This window comes from Oncorhynchus nerka, linkage group LG15 (genome assembly GCF_034236695.1).
Source record: "Oncorhynchus nerka isolate Pitt River linkage group LG15, Oner_Uvic_2.0, whole genome shotgun sequence".
Lineage (NCBI taxonomy): Eukaryota > Metazoa > Chordata > Actinopteri > Salmoniformes > Salmonidae > Oncorhynchus > Oncorhynchus nerka.
In genome coordinates, this window is record NC_088410.1 from 55,430,335 (window position 1) to 55,449,347 (window position 19,013).

Consider the following 19,013-nt stretch of genomic DNA (forward strand, 5'->3'; position numbering starts at 1 on the left):
ATACGCTCAGTCGGCTAAAGTTCATTTGGCATGCTGGATGAAAAGTAGAGAAACATATCTATTCCATGCATCATATCTCTTTCTGACTTCCTCGTAATGCTACATTAGTCATGAATAGCCGTCTGTGCATTACAACAATTATCAACACAAAGAGCAGAGATCCAGTGTACCATATCATCAGTGTGCGTAACATTCCACTAAGCATTCACCGACGGTGACGTCTTTCAGACGTCTTCTTTTGGCCCTGTCATGACCTGAAATCTTTTTTTAGTATTTTGTTTTGGTGCAGTTTGGACCAGCCTTGATTTCAACATCCAAGGATGTCTATTTTTTAAATCTGAACCAATCATTGATTGCCTATATTTGGCCCAAACATAGACATCTATAATTGATAAAAATTTGGTCCAGTCCAGACTGGCCTTGATTTGGCCCAAACATGTAAACCCGAGATGCTGCATTTCTATGACATGAATTATGAATTACAATATGAATTACAATTCATATTATATATTACAATTGGCAAAACGTACAATATGTTAAAACTTGCAATAGCTTATGAATTTGTAGCCTAGCTCGCTAACATTATCCAGGATAGGGTTTAGGAGTTAGTAAGGTTAGGATTAAGCTTAAGGGAAGGGTTAGCTAAAAGGTGAGCCAGCTTAAAGGGTTAAGGGAAGGGTTAGCTAAAAGGGTTAAGGTTAGGGTTAGGCGAAAGGTTAGCTAAAATGGTTAAGGTTATGGTTAGTGGACGGTTTAGCTAACATGCTAAGTAGCTGCAAGTAGCTAAAAAGTAAAGTAGTTCAAAATCTGGAAGTCAAAGAAATGCACACCTGGTGAGGTGAGGTGAGGTGAGGTGCTGGCTATTGGAGTTGAACACTTGAAAAAGAAAAGGAACTCCGCACACTCTAGGAGCTCAGATGCAATAATCTAATACCAAAGTTTTGACAGCCATGCTGGCTTCATCAGTGTATAATGGACTACTTTGAACATCATTGCTGCCAGTTTTAAAGCTTTTGAAAGCTTAATGGGTGCAATAATAAATATTCTCTTGCAGTCTTAGCTCCTCTTTACTATACTAAGGATGGATATAGAATCAATGACCGAAAAATGCATCTATTCAACCTTTCATTTAGCACCTAAAATGCACCTAATGTCAACGTCTGGAATAGACGTCTAAAAAACATATTTTCAACGTCATTATGCTTACTGGGATTGTTAATCTAAATGCAACTCCTAATTAGTGTGTCTATGTGTAACTAAAGATGGTGGAAAAAGGAAGATCGTTCACTCAGGCCATTTACCATTGAAAAATAATTGTCGGCCTCCCGAGTGGTCTAAGGTGGTCTAAGGCACTGCATCGAGGTGCTAGAGGCTTCAGTACAGACCTGGTTTCGACTGCAGGCTGTGACTCCAGGCTCACAGCTGTGCAACAGGCTGTGTCGTCCGGGTTAGGGGATGGTTTGGCCGGCCGGGATGTCCTTGTCCCATCTCGCTCTATCAATTCCTTGTGGCTGACCGGGCGTTTGCACTCAGACTGCGGTCAACAGTTGTACAGTGTTTACTCCGACACATTGGTGCGGCTGGATTCAGGGTTAAGCGAGCAGTGTGTCAAGAAGCAGTGCGGCTTGGCAGGGTCGTGTTTGGGTGGATGCATGGCTCTCGACCTTCGCCTCTCCCCAGTCCGTATGGGAGTTGCAGCGATGGCACAAGACTGTAACTACCAACTGGGGAGAAAAAGGGCAAAACATTTTTGGGGGGATTTGTCAGTTCCGGTGGGTTTGGTCACTGGGTCTGGTCTACTTAGTTAATTGACTTTCATTGAACAAGAAAAAAAGAGCGAGTTGGGTGTCTCTCTTCCTTTTGTCCTAAACATCAAAACAAAACAGAAACGCTGTATCATGTCATGATCCTTCCTTTTAATCATCATGTCATCGTTTTCCAGCTCCAGGGGCTGTTAAAAGCAATGATTTGTTAGCACGTCACTCACAGAGCCTATTAAAAACATCTATTATCCTCAATGTTGCCTCATGGTGGAAACTTGTTAGCCTTTTGTAGTCTATTTGTTATTATGTCTTGGATTGCCTCATGTTAACTAACTCGTTTGTCTTTGTCTATGTCTCTTTAAGTGTAGCAGGTCTTTGTGGTAATTATTTTCTATCTTTTCCAGAATTGAGCAACTCCATTGGGTGAGGCCGTGCTGTTCCTTGTGCCCATATAGTTTGTGTGTCAATGGCAATCCACTGGGCACAGACTGGTTGAATCAACGTTGTTTCCACGCAATTGCAATGAAATTACATTGAACCAACTTTTATCCAAAACGAGTTTAAGTTAGCACCTGTATAAAGTTTTTGTAGTATATTAGTATTAGTATATTTAGTACCACACCAACAGTCTCTTTGCAATGACTCTTCACACCTTAGCACAACACACTCGCTCACACATTCACTCACAAACTCTCACACATTCACTCACAAACTCTCACACATTCACTCACAAACTCTCACATTCACTCACACATTCAGTCACGCGCTCTCACAAGTTCAGTCACACGCTCTCACACATTGTCACTCGCGCTCACACATTCACACACATACACTCACACTCTCACACATTCACACACACATTCACACACACACTTTCACACACTCACTCACTCACCCACTCTCGCACGCACACGTGCGCTCGATTGCACACACAAACACACACCATGATTTACATTTATACTGTTATTATTGTTATCGCTCAATTCAACACTTTTCTGTCCATATCTCCCCTCCCCGGCACAGGTGTAAATATCCTACTGTAAATGTGTAAAATAAACTTTACTTGACTTTAATTGATATGGGGAGCATCCACATTTCGGGTGTTGCAAGCACCATAGCTCCGACTGCTCAAATGGCTATTCAAAGAAATCACCCTTCTTCTGCAGAAACAAGTGTAGCATTGTCACAAAATGGTGAAAAGTGCCAACCATTGGAGGATCATGACTCCATTGTCATATTCTTATTCATTAGCTCTGTTTGTGGTTTATTTAACTGAACAGCTTATATTAATAAACATCCAAGCCCCCAAAGCAGTGACGGGATGACAAACTGATTGAGCTTTTCCACAGAACTATTTTACAAGGCAGCAGAGATACAGAGGAGAAATATCGTCATGTTCCAACTACGTAACTTCTCAGGAAGAGTGTCTGGACCTCCCTAACTCATCCTCCCCCTCTGCCCCTTTACCCTCTAATAGATCCTGATAGCGGTGGATCAGGTGTATTATCAAAGCTCCCTCTCTAACAAGCATTTATTGACATGAGTTTATGGCTTGCTCGCATCGGCTACGGAGAGCGTGATCACACAGTCGTCTGGAACAGCTGGTGGTCTCCTGCATGCTTCAGTATTGCTTGCTTCAATGCGAGCATAAAAGGCATTTATTAATCTGGTAGGCTAGCGTCACTGAGCAGCTTGTGGCTGGGTCTCCCTTTGTAGTCCGTAATAGTTTGTCAGCTCTGCCACATCCGACGAGCGTCAGATTCGGTGTTGTAGGATTCAATCTTAGTCCTGTAATGACACTTTGCCTGTTTGATGGTTCGTCTGAAGGCATAGCAGGATTTCTTATAAGCATCCAGATTAGTGTCCCACTCCTTGAAAGCGGCAGCTCTAGCCTTTATCTTGGTGCAGATGTTGCCAGTAATCCATGGGTTCTGGTTGGGGTATGTAGGTACGGTCACTGTGGGGACGACGTCGTCGATGCACTTATTGATGAAGCCGGTGACTGAGGTGGTATACTTAAGCAATAAGGCACGAGAGAGGGTGTGGTATATGGCCAATATACCACAGCTAAGGGCTGTTCTTATGCACAACGTAACGCGGAGTGCCTGGATACAGATCTTACCCGTGGTATATTGGCAATATACCACAAACCCCCGAGGTGCCTTATTGCTATTATAAACTGGTTACCAACATAATTAGAGCAGTAAAAATAAATGTTTTGTCATGCCCATGGTATACTGTCTGATATACCACGGCTGTCAGCCAATCAGCATTCAGGGCTCGAACCACCCAGTTTATAATCCTCAGTGCCATTGGATAAATCCCGGAACATTTTCCAGTCTGTGCTAGCAAAACAGTCCTGTAGCGTAGCATCCGCGTCATCTGACCACTTCCGTATTGAGTGAGTCACTGGTCCTACATGGTTTAGTTTTCGCTTGTAAGCATGAATCAGGAAGATATAATTATGGTCAGAATTGCCAAATGGAGGGCGAGGAGAGCTTTGTATGCGTCTCTGTGTGTGGAGTAAAGGTGGTCTACTAGTTGCAATTGTGTAGGGTGTCATCTTTCGGATGGGACGTTAAACGGGTGTCCTGACTCTCTGTGGTCACTAAAGATGGAACTTATCATATGAGTAGGGGTGTTAACCCTGGTGTCCTGGCTAAATTCCCAATCTGGCCCTCATGTCATCATGGCCACCCAATCATCCCCAGCTTACAATTGGCTCATTCATCCCCCCTCCTCACCCCTGTACCTATTCCCCAGGTGAGGAGGGGGGATGAATGAGCCAATTGTAAGCTGGGGATGATGAGAATGATGAGAATGTGTTTCAGTCAAATTACATGGTAAAATTAGGGTTAAATAAAATAAAATTAATGTGACATGCTGGTAGAAATTAGGTAAAACGGATTTAAGTGTGCCTGCATTAATGTCCCCGGCCACTAGGAGTTCCACTTCTGGATGAGCATTTTCTTGTTTGCTTATGACCTTATATAGCTTGTTGAGTGCGGTCTTAGTGCCAGCATCAGTTTGTGGTGGTAAATAGACAGCTACGAAAAATATAGATGAAAACTCTCTTGGTAGATAGTGTGGTCTACAGCTTATCATGAGGTACTCTACCTCAGGCAAGCAATACCTTGAGACCTCCTTAATATTAGACATTGCGCACCGGCTGTTACTGACAAATAGACACACACCACCACCCCTCGTCTTACCAGATGTAGCTGTTCTGTCCTGCCGATGCATGGAAATCTACATGAGCTGGATGAGCATAAGGCCCTTAGTGTGTTGCACCTCTGAGGGGAGAAGAGGGAGTTCTGTGAGGGAGTTCTGTGAGGGAGTACAGTCCGGGTGTTCCTGCAGCTCATTCATTATGACCGGAGGAGAACAAACAGACATCAGCTAAACACATAGTGGACATAATAAAAGATGAAAGGTGGGACAGAATGTGACCTTTTTATATACCGGCGCTGTTGAGTGGAACAAACTCCCACAGCAACTCAAAGCCATGCCGACTATAACTTCATTAAAAAGAATGCCAAAAGCTGGCTAATGATCAAGCAAAATAGAGAAAAAAAAACGGTTAATGTCTGTATGGAATGCTCTAGGCTATGACAATGTCGTCCTGTCCTTTGTTTTGTTTTGTGTTATATGTGTAACCCAAGTATGCCTCATAGGCTAGGTCTACTGCGTAGTTTAGGACTACTATGTTTGTTTGTTTATTTTTTTGACCTTTTATTTAAGAGGACACACAATTCAAACTTTTTTGTGTCATCCCCGATCATTGTATTGTGTCTGTCTATCCCTGTGTGCCTGAAGATGATATTACAAAAAAACACTCATTCTAATTGTGTAATGAAATCCCAAAAGGTTGATGAACATTCTGATTGTAAATGATGGCATCATAAAGGGCTGTTGAAAATTCTGATTCTACTCAATGACATCACAAAGGTCTGTTGAACGTTCTAACTGATTCAAATTGATGACATCACAAAAGGCTGATGAACAATATCATTTGTTGTATATATGACATCACAAAGGAATCTTTAATCCATATAGAACATTTCTAGAATAGAATTCACAGGCTGCACCTCTGTCACACGCATCATACCATTGTTATGAACATTATCAAGCCACCCTCTATTGGTACCATAGTGGTGCCCTAAAGTGGTGATAAGCCCAGGCATTCTGGACAGAGGCTAACTACTGTTAGGTATAAATCACACAATATTTAGTAGGAAACCAGCATTATCATGTCATCAAATTTACTTTAGACAGATGGCAATGTTGTCATTAGTTAGCAAAGTTTGTCAAAAAAGCTTGCAAAATGATGACAAAAGGTTTTTCTACTAATTATTTGCCTCTTGAATGTCATTGCAATGCGCTTTTGATTAAATCTCCATCAGTGCTCATTGACGATGCATTGTGTAGAATTCAGTGGGCAATCAGTCCAAAAGGAACATTTCAAGCAATATTGTGACGGAACACGCAACCACCCATGAATTCTATAAATAAAACAAATAGCACGAGAAATTTCCACAATGCAAAGGGTTGATCTTGCAATGCAGCCATGGTGGCATCTCTGTCCCTTCTTCTGACCAGTGCTGTGTGGGTGATTGCAGGGTTATACAAATGTTAGTTGTAGATGGTGTCCACATAGTTAGCAAACCATTCTGACTGTGCATGTTATGGAGTGCAGATTGATAGAATCAATCTGACCAGAGCTTTGAGCTATCAGTCTCACAGTATTAGCTTTAAACACATAAGATTACCTATGATCAGATAACCCGATCCCCAATCCAATACACTAACCATTAGGGAAAACAATCTGACCCTACAACAGTTGTAAGGAGCAACTTATACCTTCTCTCAGTGTCAACAACTCCATCATGGAGAGGTGTGGCCTTCCAAACCAGGGGGCTTGTCCTAGCAGAAACCATTATCTTTAAGAGAGGTAAGGGTTATGTCAAGATACTGTAGGTTTACGGTAAAGTTTGCTGATGGTGTAATAAACCTTTGACACGTTTACCAGAGGTATAGTGATTGTGGAGCAATAAGATGTGATAATGAAAAAGGTCATTTAGCAGATATTCTTATCAAAAGCCATTGACATTCAATTGTATGCAGTGTTTGTGGCCCTTGCTTAGACCTTACGGGCCCCGCGAAACTGCGGTACACAACTGGGGTCATCTGTTTGTTCATCTGCACCCGCCTGCAATTGCTATTAACCCATCTGCAACCGCCCGACTATATGTAATAATGTGAACATTTTGAGGCCTGCACCTGAACCTAACCCGGAAATATAGAAAATGCACTGTAGGCTACAGTCAGAGACGGTGCAACGATTTCTTGACAGGTGGTGCAGGATTTCCAACATTCTGGTAGACTATTTGTTAGTCAACTTGTCTATAATTAGATACATGCAGCTTCTCTTCTGTCGTTAGCCTATATGTTGCCCTAGAAATGCCCTGAAGCTTATGTTTATGCACTAATGCCAGATAGCCTAAAAAATAATGAAAGAAAAACATCAATGTAGCCTATAGAAATAAATTGCACAAGAATGATACATTTATACATTTTTGTATGTATTGTTTTCCGTTTATTTGACCCGACCGCCACCCGCCCTTCATCCATACAATTTTTCATGATCTTAAACCCGGCTGCCTTGGTTATGAGTCAAGTCGTGCATCACTAGCATGCATGTACTGTGTGTGTCGGTGTGTCCTATGGAAAAAATGTATTGATTTCCCCCAAAATGAATTAGTCGATGTCCACACCTGTCTGTTTAAGCTAAAGCAGGGATGGGCAACTAAAGTCCCGTGGACTCACGGGCCCCCTTTTTATTTATTTTATTTTTATTTCACCTTTATTTAACCAGGTAGGCCAGTTGAGAACAAGTTCTCATTTACAACTGCGACCTGGCCAAGATAAAGCAAAGCAGTGCGACAAAAAACAACACAGAGTTACACATGGGATGAACAAACGTACAGTCAATAACACAATAGAAAAATGTGTATACAGTATGTGGAAATTAAGTAAGGAGGTAAGGCAATAAATAGGCCATAGTGGTGAAGTAATTACAATTTAGCACTTTACACTGGAGTGATAGATGTGCAGATGAGGATGTGCAAGTAGAAATACTGGTGTGCAAAAGAGCAGAAAAACAAAAACAAATATGGGGATGAGGTAGATAGTTGGTTGGATGGGCTATTTACAGATGTGCTGTGTACAGATGCAGCGATCGGTAAGCTGCTCTGACAGCTGATGCATAAAGTTAGTGAGGGAGATATAAGTCTCCAACTTCAGTGATTTTTGCAATTCGTTCCAGTCATTGGCAGCAGAGAACTGGAAGGAAAGGCGGCCAAAGGGGGTGTTGACTTTGGGGATGAATAGTGAAATACACCTGCTGGAGCGTGTGCTACGGGTGAGGGTTGATATGGTGACCAGTGAGCTGACATAAGGTGGAGCTTTACCTAGCAAAGACTTAATGATGACCTGGAGCCAGTGGGTTTGGCGACGAATATGTAGCGAGGACCAGCCAACGAGAGCATACAGATCGCAGTAGTGGGTAGTATATGGGGCTTTGGTGACAAAACGGATGGCACTGTGATAGACTGCATCCAATTTGCTGAGTAGAGTGTTGGAGGCTATTTTGTAAATGACATCGCCAAAGTCAAGGATCGGTAGGATGGTCAGTTTTACGAGGGTACGTTTGGCAGCATGAGTGAAGGAGGCTTTGTCGCGAAATAGGAAGCCGATTCTAGATTTATCTTTGGAATGGAGATGCTTAATGTGAGTCCGTAAGGAGAGTTTGCAGTCTAGTCAGAGGCCCTCTGATCAACAAAAACGAGTAATAATCAGTCGTGGGCTCAACTTACTGTTGCGAGGTAGAGTAGTAGAATACGCAAGGTGCAATTTCAAAAATGTGGTTCTGCATCAACAGTTTTTCTCTTATGTCAGTCTCTGTGATAGTCACTCAATTAGTCCATGTCAGCTAACATGTTTTAGATTGGTAAGATAGTCTAGTGGCCAGCTATCTATATTTGTAGTAATCAAGGTACAATTAGAGGCCGAGGGGCCCCCAATGATTTTGTTTGTCAGTCTCAGATATCATATATTAAAAACTTCAAATATTTCTCTCCACCCTATGGCAAAATTTGTAGAATTGCAGGAAATTAGCTGTAAAATTGCAAATTTTCCTCTCCACCCCATGGCAAAATGTGTAGGGAAGAAGCAAAATGAACTCTAAAACGTATAAATATTCTCTCCATATAAATGTTCTATAGGTAGCCGGTAACAGTTAAAAATGTTATGGAAGTATATATGGAAGTAGTTAGGTGTCCAAAAAAAATATGTAAATAATTTCCTGATCTTTCTTTTAGTCTCTAGGGGTTTAATGAGTGACTATTGAAAGGCCATGGTCACTGTCTCTCTGTACACACACATAGAGGGAGAGAGAGAGTGGCAATAAAAGCTACATCCCCGCCCTCGCTATATTTTTCCTGGCAGCAGACAGAAGGCTTCCAGTAAGTTACGTGCTGGAGTCACATTCTGGCAGCCTGCCAAACACACCTGTTAGACAGGTATGTTGATCTAGCGGGGAGGTGCAGATACCCTTTGTCGCCTCACTAAGGGGTGTGTGTGTGTGTGTGTGTGTGTGTGTGTGTGTGTGTGTGTGTGTGTGTGTGTGTGTGTGTGTGTGTGTGTGTGTGTGTGTGTGTGTGTGTGTGTGTGTGTGTGTGTGTGTGTGTGTGTGTGTGTGTGTGTGTGTGTGTGTGTTTGTGTGTATGTGTGTGAGATAGAGTGTGAAGAGGGAATGAGGGAGAGCTTTGAAATCCCTATAGTGTTTGTTAAAGGTGAAAGGCCTTTTAGTCTTGTGTTCTGCACTTGGAAAACCACAGCGCTTTGATTTATGCATGTTTTCAACAGTGTTTTCAACTGTGCTTTCAACACATCACATTACTACCCGCAGTGGGCACAGACATCAATTCAACGTCATTTCATTGAAATGACGTGGAAACAGCGTTGATTCAACCAGTGTGTGCCCAGTGGTCAATCACAAGATGATTTTGTTGCTCTCATTAATCCTGGATGTTTCAGTGCGAATTCTTCCAGGCCTAAATAAGGCAATATCTTGATTTGTACAGGAACCTATGACCCAGCTCACCCAATGAAGAGTCTGGCATGGTATGGAATGCTCAGAAACTCCCTGCCAGAGTGTGGAGGTGTGTCTTCCTTAAGTGTGTGTATGTGTATGTGCACGTGCATGCATGCATGCGTGCGTTTGTGTGTGTGTGTGGGAGTGAGCATCAGACTGAGATGTAAACCATGTCGCAGCAGTGAATCCCAACTCAACCTCAACACTCTCCTGGCAACAGTGGAACCCTTGTAAAAAGTAACATCTATAGTCTCGTCTCTGAAACGTCACATAACACATACACTCTCATCCACATGCATCACGTGTCCTTAAACATGCGTCAGTCAATGAAAAGTGTGCATTTGAACTTTGATACTTTGAACTAATATTTTAAGTAGAAATTGTGCACCAATATTGCATTTTAAAAGCCGGCACCGGAATTAAAACACGTATTACCTTTATGTAGTTAATAAATCCAATGTGAAAAGTGATAACTATAGTATCCTTAACGTTAAAAAGCATTAAAAAGTTAATTAATTTATTTATTCTTCTCTAATTTAAAATCTCTCCCTTGTTTCTGAATCAAACTTGTAATGTCAGCAGGCTACGGTAGCCTATGTTTCACAGGGGCAGGTAGCTTGCACACGCAGGTAGCCTACACATTTTCAGCTGGCAGGCAGACACTAGAATACGTTTCTGAGTGACAGAGTGAGGGCTTTGCATAGAGCTTTTTTTTGTTGCGTTTTTTTGTGGAATTTGGAAAAAAATCCAGGAACGTAAAAGAACGTTATTAACCGGTTCCCATGCATTTAAAATAACGATTATGTTCCAGAAAAGAATACATCACTTTCGTTCCCGGTTCTGATTCTGTTCCTTGAAAAATGTTATTTTCCGGTTCTGTTCCCTGAACCGGTTCCAATCTCTGATGGATACTTCAATAAATCAGATTTTTTTGTACATGAAAAAGTGGCAAAATGATGTATTTTGACATGTCCCTCCGTGCACCCTGTATGACTTCTGGAAGATTTGAACAGACTTAACCCCAAATTGTTTAAAAAAAGGCAGTTAAAGAACAAATTCTTATTTACAATGACAGCCTAGGAACGGTGGGTTAAGTGCTTTGTTCAGGGGCGGAACAACAGATTTATTTTACCTTGTCAGCTTGGGGATTTGATCTAGCTACTTTTCGGTTAATAGCCCAATGCTCTAACCACTAAGCTACATGCCACCCCACATCATCAACAAAAGCTTTAGTTATTTTGTTGCTTTGACCAAGTCATTCATTATTTATTTACTGTGATTAGTGATTAATTTACGTCAGTCCCTCATTTAAGGTCAACCTTAGGTGAACTCAGCTCTCATTTTAACGTGGTGAAACTATTCCTTTCTGTGTCCTTTTTATTTTATTTTCAAAAGAAACATTGAACATCTAATAGTCAAATCATAGTGTAAAACAGATGAGCTGGTTCTACTATTTTTTGCCATTTTCTGGTGTTTTGTGGTGGAATACTGAGTGGGTCGAGGATATCACGTCAGGCTAGAAATGTTTCACTACTGAATGATTTTGTGAAGCTTGTATCTGATTACCACTCCCTGTTGCACACAACAAGCTTCCATTTCCCCTGTCACAAGGGGATTCATGGCTGATTTATGATGAAGTCATCAAACCTGTTACGGTCAACCCTGTTACTTTATTTGGCACTTTTTTTATTTAACCTCTTGAGAGGGGGGAACATGTATTTATGAAGTTGAACATGTGCTCTTTATGACAGAATGTGAAAATGAGTTGAAATCCAACGTTTTTTTTACCAAGTTATACTTCTGAAAGGCACCGAATTGGTGAAACGGCCCTGCTATAGACAGTCTGTCACGGTTGCATGGTGTTTTTACAACATGACAACAAGAGCTGCAAGTTCCATTCAGCTCCATTTAGTTCCATTTAACACAAAAGAGAATTAGAGCTCTATTCAATTTGTATTGCTGAAGTGTTACTTATAACGCAATAGAATTGTAAAGGACATTTCCAATTGAGCCGACATCTGCAGCGTTTACAGTGAAAGTTGTCTCTGCTAACACAGGAACATTGCTTTTGAATTTCAATCACGCTGTAACGCTGAATCTTAACCATACGGACTGAATAGAGCCCTTAAACCAACACACTCCAGTCGAGCCATCTCCAATCAATCCAGAATGCTGTGTGTTTGTGGGTGTAATGAGAGAGAGAGAGATTGTGTGTGTGTGTGTGTGTGTGTGTGCGTGCGTGCGTGCGTGCGTATGTATGTATGTATGTATGTATGTATGTATGTATGTATGTATGTATGTATGTATATATATATATATATATATACATACATACACATACATGCATACTGCACACTATGTGTTTGTAAGCAGCAGCCATCAGTTATGGTCCGTAGGCTGGGAATTGTCCCATCTGCCACACTACTCTACAATATGTCCTCTCAGTAAATACATTTGAATGGAGCCTGCCCATGTACTGATGGATCATGTTTGAACAGCAAGCTTACTGTTGCGCTGTAGCAAATCCGAAGGGTAGTTGATGTTAAAAAGCAAACACAGACAATCAGTCATTACTGTCGCCAGGGTGGTGGTAGCTCTAGGAGGAGTATAAGCTTACTCCTGCGCCAACCAGAGACAATTGCAACTGAGAGACAGGTGCAAAGCACTGCTTCATGTAAAGTAGAAACTTGACGTGGATCTGAAAACGGCAGTCGATTCAATTTTGATTACACACCTAGGATGACCTCTGTGCTAAATGTCTTGTTCTGTAAGTAAATAGGCCTTGACCGAGCCAGAACGGCCCAACTTCTGTTGTTTGTTGTCTTGTCTGACGATGGATGGCAGGAGTCAGACTGCCAACTGACTCGTCCTCCAGATGAGATGTTATACTGAGGTTAAACAGGTGGTTGAGACGTGAAAAAGTCATGTCAAGGGAGAGAATATAACTTTAATATATATTACACCGATTTAATTAGGAGTGCTTTTAATTTAAGTTTATGTTCAGTTGGGGTACTATGTGATTTTCTTTCAAACATAATAGTAAATTTTGTACCAAATACACAAGGACACTTACATTATTTAAAACAGTTTATTTCCGTAAAAAGGCTCTTAACTGTACAAAACAAGACAATGTGCTGTACATACATGCGTGTGAAAATATCACAAACGATACAATCTGAGATTGAATTCTTATACTCATGATATTGAGTGATCTAGAAGGAAACAGACCAGCTGCATAACAGAACTAAAAATCATGAAGAACAGGAGTTGAGTCGCTGATTTGTTTTAATCTGACGTAGGTCTCGTCTGGTGAGATACAAAAATATGAATATGGCTACAAAGGACACATACCTCATAGACAACATTCACGCTGAAACAGCGAAGTACACAACATCGTATCACTGATAGTTTATAAATGAGTATCCCTTCATTTAGTTCCCTCTCCCTCTTCTCTATATTTTGTTTGTCCTCCATTTAGTCTCCTCCCTCCTTCATATCAGGTTTACAATTTAACACAAGACCTTATATACCCATAACTTCCAGAAGAGTAAAACACAACATGAGGCTCTTCTAACCATTGGCTCAATTTAGAAGTCAAAAGTTTGGCAACTAGCCGTCTTGCAAATAGACATAGAAAAATGATAGGCTGCACAGGGATAGACTGTCACTTGTTAAATATCAATAGAAACAAAAAACAATACAAACATATCCGGTGCTTACATTGCCACAGTAAAAATCATAATGCCCAGGCGGTTGTCATAGTGACACACAAGGTGAGTTACACCCACACAATGTAAATGTCTTTATTGTTATATTAACCAGACACTTTCATCCAAAGCGACTTACAGTCATGCGTGCATACATTTCACATATGGGTGCTCCTGGGAATTGAACCCACATGCCTGGCATTAGCAAGCACCATGCTCTACCAACTGAGACATCCAGTCATACAGGACCACTATTATCTAGAATATAACTGAAAACAAATTAACAGACATACCATCATACCTACCACTGGTAGGCACAGAGCGATGTCCACAACAATGCCTGATTCAAAATCGAAATACACATAATTACTGTACAATAACTATATCGGTTCATAAAACCTACTGGAGCCAAAAACACTGGCTTAAATTTTCTGCAACACCTCCCCTGGAAGAAGAGAAGTAAGTGTCTTTATATTCTTTCAGGTAGAGTAGAGCTGTCATCCAGAGACTGGGTCATCCTATCTACAATAGGGCCCAGGGGAACTGGTCTGTCCAGTTTATACCTTCGCCTCTCTTGGCCATTGGTCTCTACCTGTCCTGTCTCCTGCCTTGTATCTCACATGCCATGCAGCTCGGTCTCTTCCACCTTCCAGCCGGTGGAATTCTTCCCAAACTTATAGACCAGCCGTCTACCATCCACTCTATCCAGGATCTCTCTCTTATAGTAGTATCTATAGGAGGGAGGGAGGAAGGAGAGCCACAGGTTATTCTTATGACCAGGCAATGGTTTATCATTGTCGACACAATACAAATCTAACTTCATCCTCAACCGGTTAGCTGTGTTTAGCTTGGTTGCTAGGATTAGGGTTTCCATGGCTAATTGCCATGATGGTGCTACTATATTACCATGGTTTCCTACCTCATGGCGCGGCTGAGTTTCTCATAGGTCATGCTGCTGTTCTTCTTCTTCTGCCCCCACAGCTGGGCCACAGCCTCAGATTTGAGGAACTTGAAGACACCCTCACGGCGGTCCTCCCACTTCATCAGAGCCTGGTTTTGGTTCTGCTCTGGGTGGATCAGGATGTCCCTAATGAACTCCCACAGGTGGGTCCCACGAGGCGCTATAGGGGGAGAAGGGAGAGCTACCGTTAGGTCGGTGTAAGACAGCGCAGGTGTGTGCGTGTGCTTAAGCAAGCAAGGAGGAGGTAGAGCAGGTGTGCTTGTGTGTGTGTGCACATGCGTGGGTGTGTTTGTGTGTGTGTGTGTCCGTGCGAGTGTGCATGTGTGGTTATTGGTCTATGACCTAAAAGCACCTGTGATGTTTTGACTGTGGCTGTTTTCAGTACCAGATGCAAAAATGTATGCAAATCACGTGACTGATAAAACTGTGCTTCTACAGAGCACCATTGAAAACAGTTGTTGACGTGTGTGTGTGTGTGTGTGTGTGTGTGTGTGTGTGTGTGTGTGTGTGTGTGTGTGTGTGTGTGTGTGTGTGTGTGTGTGTGTGTGCGTGCGTGTGTTAGAATGAGAAGAGCCACTCACCATGTTTGCTCTTTGTGGAGGTCTGGTAGAAGTGTTTGGTGTCTCGGCTGAGTTTGGGAGGTCTTCCTCTGCCTCTCTTCTTCATCTCTCCCCTTTCTGTCTTTATGTGCACTTCTGTCAAACACAACGGTTCCGGAGTTTAGAACACCAGACCGGCTTTCAAAGAGACATGCACTTTCAAGGCTCACCCATCTGAAGATCAAGAATGTGACGTGCACTTATGAAAAGTTGTACTCACTTGCGAACTGAGGGTAGGAGAACTCTGGGTCAGACTCACTGCTCCTAGATTCTGGAGAGCTGGGGTTCTGGAAGCTCAACATTCCACCTGGGGGCAGGGAGAGAGGAAGGAAAACACTTTCACCACGGCCGCTCCTTCGTCCTGCCTTGACCGATTAATAAGGCCATAGGCTCAGTGATACAGGCCAAACCAATCACACACTGATCGAGTGATGTGAAAAGATTTGGGGGAAGAGGAGATGAGAGGAGTGATGATAAAGGAGAAGAAGAGGAAAGAGGGACAGCACTCACCTGACGAGGAGCTGTGCATGCTGTCGGACTCGTATCCGTTATCGCTGAGCGGCTTCATGTTTTCGAAGTTCTTGAAGATGTGTGAGAAGTCAGTGTAGCTGGTGTCTCTCACAACTGTAACAGTAACATCACAGTGTCAGCAAATGTGTCCTAATAACACTTGAGGCTTTGGCGTGGTAGTAGGAAGTGGGAAGAAAAGACGAGAGGAGGTGTTTACCTTCGTTCACTTCTACTGTGCTGAGCAGAGGGAAGTCTGGGAACTCCTCTAGGAAGTTGTCCAGAAGCTTACAGGTCTCATTCAGATCTGGAACCAAAATGACAGACACAAAAATACATTTAATGACTTGAATCATTACTATATTGACAAATCAATTGTCTAAATTAAATTACTAAAATGTCTGTTTCTGTTCCTGGAGCCAAATCTAAGATTCCCCCTTTTACAATCATCAATAAAGTTGATTCATTTCACTTCCATCAGATCCTTACCATATTTGGCCTTGAGTTCCACCAGGCTCTGGTAGAGCTGAGTCCCGAGGGACATTCCAAACATGTTTAACAGCTGATCTCTGGTCAGTTGGCATAGTGTAGGTCCATCCGTGGAGCAGTAGGACATGCTCAGTGTGCTGGCATCAAACTTACTGCGCTCCACGTGAAAACTGATCCACTCCAAAACGTTCTGTTTGCTCCAGTACTGAGGGTTCAGGTCATACCATTGAGCTAGAGGAGGACACAGAAGTGAAGGGGGGGAGTTAGATGTGTGCCTGTGTATGTTTGTGTGCGTTCATATGTGTGTGTTTTTTTTACAGCTTTTTCTTTTGTTGTTACATGTAATTTTTTTGTGGCACTTTATTATTTTTTTAACTACAGTTACATAGCAAGAATAAAGTAATTTGATATAGATTCAATCTGGGTAGATAGTAATTACACATTATGTTTTCAGTCATAACTATTATAGAACATTTAAAATATAAAACCTTTGTCAATCTAACCACCCACAAGATGATAACCAACTCACGTTTTCCAAATAAATGACAACCCACCAAGAACGCAGATCCTGATCTGGACCTGTGAAAATCTGATTTTGTGGTGTCGCCAAGTCAGAATGTCTGGCTCTAGTTTATCTCTGCTCTGCTGACGCTCTGTCTAGTCACCACTTATCACTCGCTATAGGCTACGGCAAATAAAATAAAGCTTGAGACGTCTGAAAGATGAAAAGACTCTATTAAATACAAGTTAAACATTGTCCCGGTTAATGATTTAACAGCCTTCTAAATGAGGTCATTGCAAAGTTCAGCCAATCCCCTGTCTGTCTGACAGTTTCGCTTAAGGATATGCAGTATGTTTAATGTGTGCTTCGACTGAGTGTCTGCCAACAAGCTCAGCCAATAGGTCTATCCAGGGTGAGACAATGGGAAATATCCACGGACTTCACCAGCCGACACAACAACTAAAACCAAACAACCGCCAAAACTCATGACTGAATAAAGATCCTCGAAGAAAACTTTACACACATCCATACTGTGGTTTCCCAGGTGATCAACACACAATGACATATTAGGGACTAAAGTATCCCACATGCTGATAACAAAGCAGAGAAAGTTACACATCCTCCTCTTCTGTCATGATTCAGTTTGTGTCTATTGTTTCTTCCTTCAATAGACATCATGGTTATATCATCTTCTGGGTGTTCTCAGTTATTACGAAGAGGCATTGTTATAAGACGCCTATAGGGTCCAGGTGACCGCAGATGGAAATGAGTTGTTAGCTAAATCTGGCGAAATGCAGAATTTCTCAGTATATTGGGAATTCTTCTTTTTTTGTTGTTGTACACTGTCCCTGTCAAATAAAATACATTTTAAAAAAAGTATGAGTTACTGTTCTCACCCAGTATATTGGCACTGCATGAGGAAAGGTCTGAGAGGTGCAGCAGGTCTCCTACGGCGGGCAGAGACACAGTGGTGAGGCTGGGCTGCAGCGGCTCTGAGCTCCCAGTCTGGTACATGGTCATGTTAGCGTCGGTCAGGATCATACACAGCTCACTGGCAGACGACATGGGCTATCTACAACCAGCAGACAGTCCAGTTAGTAAGACATTACAATGCTGTTTATGGACATAGATACATAAACAAATATGTACATGTTTTCTCTAGGAGACAACTAGGAGACAATTGAGTGAGCCATTCGGTGCGTATACAAGGACGATCAACATTTGGATATTGATGTGTTAGTGAAACATGCCTTATTATAATTCATTGATTTGAAGTGGGTCACTGTGGTTGTACTTTGCATGTATGCGAAATATTTGTCTGTGTATGAATACACAGTTTTCGTTTCCTTTCATCCGGTGTGCATGAATATATGCAAAACATATGTTGTCAAGATGCTTGTGACCCCCGACCAAAACATCCATCCCATTACTCCCCAAAGAGCAACTCCATCTCCACACGTACCTGATTCTGAGGCGACCGACAGGTAGCGATGAACAGGTAGCGATGAACAGGTAGCGATGAACAGGTAGCGATGAACAGGTAGCGATGAACAGGTAGCGATGATAATACTCCACAGTTTGATTTAGAGTCCGGTGTTCGGGATTCACTCAGAGAGCTTGTCAGTACACGGTTAATCTTAACTCGATTTCTTCTCTCTCTCTCCCTTTAGCTCTCTCTCTATAAAGTAAAAGATGTACCTGTTGCTAGATTTACCTGTGTAAGGCTTTATAGCCCAGTAAGACAGGTGGGAGGGGCCAGGTCAGGGTAAACTGGGGGGGAATTCCATGGTACCATTAAGCCATGGCATGGGTCACACCCCCCTCTCTCTTCTCTCCACCTCCCTCTCTTCCAGAGAACAGTGAAAAACAAAACAAACCTGCCCTCCCGCTATGCCACCCCTGACACACTCCACGTAGTGCCTCCCGCCTCCCTCGCTCCTTCTCTCCATGAAGAAGCTTGAGAGCGTTGGTGGGTGTGTAGAATGGAAAGACAAAGACAGAAGGAAGGGGTGGAATGGAGGGGGAGTTGATGGGTGAAGAGAGTGAGGCTGGAATGGAATTAATGGGACGGTGTCAAACACATGAAACATATCGAAACCACATGTTTGACTCTGTTCCAATCATGCCATTCCAGTTCCTATCATATTTTCCGTCACTTTATTTGGCAGTGACAATGCACAACAAAAACATACGTTTCAAGAGTATTGAGAAACGATGCGTCGCACCAGATTTAGCTACTTTCCCGACATTGATACCTGCCACACACTCACTCACTTACACATGAGTGCACACGCACGCACGCGCGCGCACACACACACACACACACACAC

The 19,013-nt window shown here is 42.3% G+C and overlaps 1 protein-coding gene across 1 annotated transcript; it reads right to left on the minus strand.

Moving 5' to 3' along the window:
- Positions 1–12,992: 12,992 nt before the first annotated feature.
- On the minus strand, positions 12,993–18,388 carry elf3 (E74-like factor 3 (ets domain transcription factor, epithelial-specific)). Its single transcript, XM_029682803.2, has 9 exons — positions 18,146–18,388; positions 17,580–17,755; positions 16,182–16,412; positions 15,913–15,999; positions 15,696–15,809; positions 15,406–15,492; positions 15,168–15,281; positions 14,545–14,746; positions 12,993–14,356 (listed from the first exon to the last, which is right to left on the minus strand). The coding sequence occupies exons 2-9, from the start codon at positions 17,746–17,748 to the stop codon at positions 14,242–14,244; spliced, it is 1,119 nt and encodes a 372-aa protein (XP_029538663.1). The 5' UTR covers positions 17,749–17,755; positions 18,146–18,388; the 3' UTR covers positions 12,993–14,241.
- Positions 18,389–19,013: the final 625 nt, after the last annotated feature.

What these genes read in the sequence shown, in the direction of transcription:
- elf3 (XM_029682803.2), bottom strand. Translation starts at nt 17,748, where the DNA reads ATGTCGTCTGCCAGTGAGCTGTGTATGATCCTGACCGACGCTAACATG. An exon ending in CACAGTAGAAGTGAACGAAG is followed by an intron (nt 15,810 to 15,912) that starts GTAAACACCTCC and finishes TTACTGTTACAG; the next exon opens with TTGTGAGAGACACCAGCTAC. An exon ending in CTCCACAAAGAGCAAACATG is followed by an intron (nt 14,747 to 15,167) that starts GTGAGTGGCTCT and finishes CTCCCCCTATAG; the next exon opens with CGCCTCGTGGGACCCACCTG.